General features: G+C 34.6%; 1 protein-coding gene across 2 annotated transcripts in view; it reads left to right on the top strand.

Annotated features, from left to right (window-relative positions):
* Positions 1-4,378, top strand: part of LOC106460062 (peripheral plasma membrane protein CASK-like) — a 55,937-nt gene that overhangs the window by 45,974 nt on the left and 5,585 nt on the right. For both annotated transcript variants that reach the window (XM_022387256.1, XM_022387260.1), the window contains exons 6-7: positions 2,557-2,794; positions 3,556-3,705. In XM_022387256.1, the coding sequence (XP_022242964.1) occupies positions 2,557-2,794; positions 3,556-3,705 (388 nt within the window). The remainder of the gene's footprint in view (positions 1-2,556; positions 2,795-3,555; positions 3,706-4,378) is intronic.

The raw sequence follows: 4,378 nt of genomic DNA, 5'->3' as shown, positions 1-4,378 counted from the left end.
CTGGTGTCGAGACTGGAAGTAGTTAACATCACTGAATAATTACATTAAGCGTTTTCACACACATCGTGAGCTTTGGATGTTGATAAATAGTCAATAAGGCAGTCAAACAAGAGGATTTAATCAATTTTGCGCTGCTAATCGGAGTTGCTCCTCGCTTAAATGTGAATATGATGGGTAACTTTATGTAAAATAGTACCTTACCTTTTGACGTCTTTACATTTCTCAGGTATCAATAAATTGTGACAGTCATGGCAGCTTTAACCTTCACTGGTGATTTAAAAACAGTCGATTTCAGTAGGCAGACAAACTAAAAAAAAAATGTAACGAGCAAGTTCAAGAAAATTATGATAGAACCCAAAATGTAAGAATTGCATTAATATGTCTATCTATATCGAAGTTGGTTGGTTGGTTGTTTTGAATTTCGCGTAAAGCTACACGAGGGCTATCTGCGCTAGCCGTCCCTAATTTAGCAGTGTAAGACTAGGGGGAAAGCAGCTAGTCATCACCACCCACCGCCAACTCCTTGGGCTACTCTTTTACCAACGAATAGTGGAATTGACCTTCACATTATAACGCCCCCACGGCTAAAAGAGCGAGCATGTTCGGTGTGAGGGGGATTCGAACCCGCGACCCGCAGATTGCGAGTCGAGCACCCTATATTGAAGTAACCCAGCTGTACGACAAGTTGAGTAGTTGACTGTGCGCTGCATTACCCGGCAATTCAATTTCGGCTATGAGTACCCGTAAAGGCAAGATTTAACCTTTGGAAATTGTGGAAAAGTTCCCTTTCGTTATAGTATCAAATGACTTTATGGTGACAACTCTTATGAAAACAATAAGGATGTCATAAATCTCTTTATATAGTTTTAAACAACTATGTAGAAGTAGATCCTGTTCATGTTTTCATTGCTATCTATCCAAACCTGATATTTTAAGCAGTCTTATCGTTAATGTGATGCAGCGTTCACTATAAAAAAAAAAACACGTACGAAAGAATGAAATGACCAGGTTCCACCTTCAACTTAACGTATAATTCGGTAGAAATAGGACTGAAATGCCGCAAAAGATAAACACAAACTAGCTGCTTAAACTATACACAATCACAGCTAACTCCGTGGAGCTGTGCATGAAAATTGAAATAAGAAAATGATCAAACTTTATCATACTAGCATATGGCTCGTCGCACAAAACCTCAAACCTAGTTGCCGAAAGTGCAAATTGTTAAATAAAGCGAATCTTATGGAGCACCAATAAAATCGGTTATATTCGAACTGACTTATCACTTCGTCTCTCACATGGTATTAGGCAGTCAACATTTTTAGGGGAAATGCGTTTTTCTTCTACTGCTGCGTAATGATCACATTTCTCAAAGTGATTATGTAATTAGGGAAAAATTATTTTCTCAGTTTCCTTTAGTATAATAGAGTTCTCCGTAGTACGGTATTCCTGAACAGTCCCAATCCCTGGTGTACGATGTTGAGTACAAATAAATACTGACTTAAATTATGAACGACTGTTCGTTGATGTGAAGACTAGTTAGTAACAACATAAACAGTGGCTGGTATGGATTTTTTTTTCCTATTTTTAAATTATAAACAGTTTACATAAAGATTTATGTATATATAATTTTGTCACGTAGGTTGAACAGGAAATTGGTTTGATTTGTTTTGAATTTCGCGCAAAGCTACACGAGTTTTTTTTCTGCCTAGCCGTCCCTAATTTAACAGTGGTAGACTAGAAGGTAGGCAGCTAGTCATCACCACCCACCGCTAACTTTTGAGCTACTCTTTTACCAACGAATAATGGAATTGACCGTCACATTATAACGTCCCCACGGCTGAAAGAGCGAGCATATTTGGTGACGGGAATTCGAACCCGCGACCTGTAGATCGTGAATTGAGCGCCCTAACCACCAGGCCAAAAAATTGGATCAAATCTATACGAGGAACTTCGCTCGACTCCTTAAATACGTAAGAACTAAACAGCATATATTGAGCTAATAACTTCCTGCAAACTCTTTTTGACATAATGCTTAACATAACCAATTGAAATATCACTGTAGCTCGAAAATTCACGAAGTTAATAAGGTATAGTCAAATTATACAGCGTTTCAAGACGCTCTCCCACGCAGCTGATTAGTCTATTCACAGATGCAATCTATTTCTTTCGTCAACTTTTAATTTAATGAGATTTGTCATCACTGACAAGTCTTTGAAAAAACAATAATAATAATAAATGAACTATTTGTTTCTCTTTTCATTTCGCAATCTTGTAAAAATACATAGACTGTTGTAGGAAATCCCGGTTACATAAATCATTTGATCCTTTAACCGACAAGTGCATAAAAGTTTAAAATATATTAACATACAGTCTGCTATAAATCTTTATCAGAGATGGACTACATTTTTTTATGTTTTACGTTTTTCATTTTTTTTTCTCGTTGATGTCAAAAGGCAGATGTGTGTGAGAATGGATTCTGATAATATAGCTACTTATTGACTTTATTTTATTTTTTTTACTTTGCTTTTGATGTAGCTCAATTTTCAAACCCTCTAGATTTATGTTCATGCTCAGTTTTGCTATAACCCCTACGACGACGACTTGATCCCTTGTCCACAGGCTGGAGTGGCATTCCAGATAGGCGACATTCTACAAGTTATTAGTAAGGACGACCACAACTGGTGGCAAGCCAAAAAGGAAAGTGCCAATGAAAGAGCAGGACTTATACCTTCACCTGAGCTGCAGGAATGGAGAATGGCCTGTCTTGCGATGCAAAAAACAAAATCAGATCAAGGTAGGCGCTTAGAAATCCAATGTTATTATACTGAGTTATTTTCCAAATACGTAGTTTTTTTGTTTGTTTTTTTGCTAGGTGTTGTATCGGTACAAATGAAATAAAAAACATGGTATTGTTTTGCACAGGAACGAGACTTAAGTCATCAAAATATTTTGTACGCTGAGACAACGTGTAAAACTATACAACGTTCAATAAAAATATTCGTAAATAAACTTCAGAACACGAACAAGACGGATTAGAAAATTTGACTATATTTCGAAATATAAGGTTTAAATATTATTCCTTATTCAGTTCAAATACAAGCATAGAAATATTATTTTAAATCTTTTTATTTCCACTATTTTGTTTCTTGTGCTGTTATAGATTTTAAAAACTTCACCTGTGCTAACTGTTAAACATGTATCGATACACTTTTCTCACCTAAATGGTCCCAACATTTAGAACTCTTTATGTGTGTTTAACATAATTAGTTATCTGCACTGTGCTAACCGTGGGTATCGAATCCCAATTTTTTTTTAGTGTTATAAGTCTTCAAGTTTGTCAGCCGCTCAGCTATTAAGGGGCAAGTTTAGAAATAAGTAATTCATCTTAAGTAAAAATCCATGCTAGAATATAAGTGTACAACACAATTTTAAAGATTTATTACAATAAATTTGTTTTTTTTTCCTGTAGGGGGAGGGTAATGTTGTCTTCAAGACATCTGAAATAAACATTAAAAGAGTTAATTACTTAATAAACTTTTTTGTTGTTTTTATCAGTTACTTGTTCAATATTTAACCGAAAGAAGAAGCATTTTCGTGACAAGTATTTGGCAAAGTACAGCGCCATCTTTGATCAATTAGATGTACCTACATACGAAGAAGTAGTTCTGGTACCTGCATTTAAAAGGAAAACGTTAGTTCTTCTTGGTAAGTTTGGACTTTTTTTATTAAACAAGATTGCACGCTGTCTTCTCATAAAAAATATGTGGTTCACATGATTGAAGTTGGCTAATAAATTTCATACGTTAATTAAAATTAATCTCATATCAAACCAGGCTAAAAATCAGTTTAATTGTTTACATTCTTACTTATAACGATTAGAATGCATTGTTTCACCAGTTGATTATCCTGACTGATAACGATATTTTCAGCCTTTGACAAAAAGCTCTGTTATGTTAAAGTAAGCGAAATAACTGTGCAATTTTAACTCTATTTTCTAATAGAGTGCTATTTCTTGACGCTTAGAAAATAACTGATAGAAAAGGCTTTCCACTTCCAAAATATAACACTAGATATCGCAGGAAAGAAGTTCTTATAAGTTTAAGAATTGTTTTTATTCTTTGGATGAGTTACAAAGATTTTATGAACATATTCTCATTCTACCAAATACATTATAAGGCATTTATTTACGATATAACTGGTTATTAAACTATGTGTTCGCACAAGAAGGCAATGTCGTGCTTAAGTGAGTAGCCGGATATATATATATATATATATTGTTACATATCTGGTCGTTTGTTAATTTCCCATACAAATTATTTCCGAGCTTCAGCGATACAAGTCTTTTCTTAATTAAAACTAGTTTATTCTTTCTCGTTAC

Source organism: Limulus polyphemus, unplaced genomic scaffold (genome assembly GCF_000517525.1).
Source record: "Limulus polyphemus unplaced genomic scaffold, Limulus_polyphemus-2.1.2 Scaffold32, whole genome shotgun sequence".
NCBI classification, from domain to species: domain Eukaryota; kingdom Metazoa; phylum Arthropoda; class Merostomata; order Xiphosura; family Limulidae; genus Limulus; species Limulus polyphemus.
This window is presented reverse-complemented; position numbering and strand designations above follow the sequence as displayed.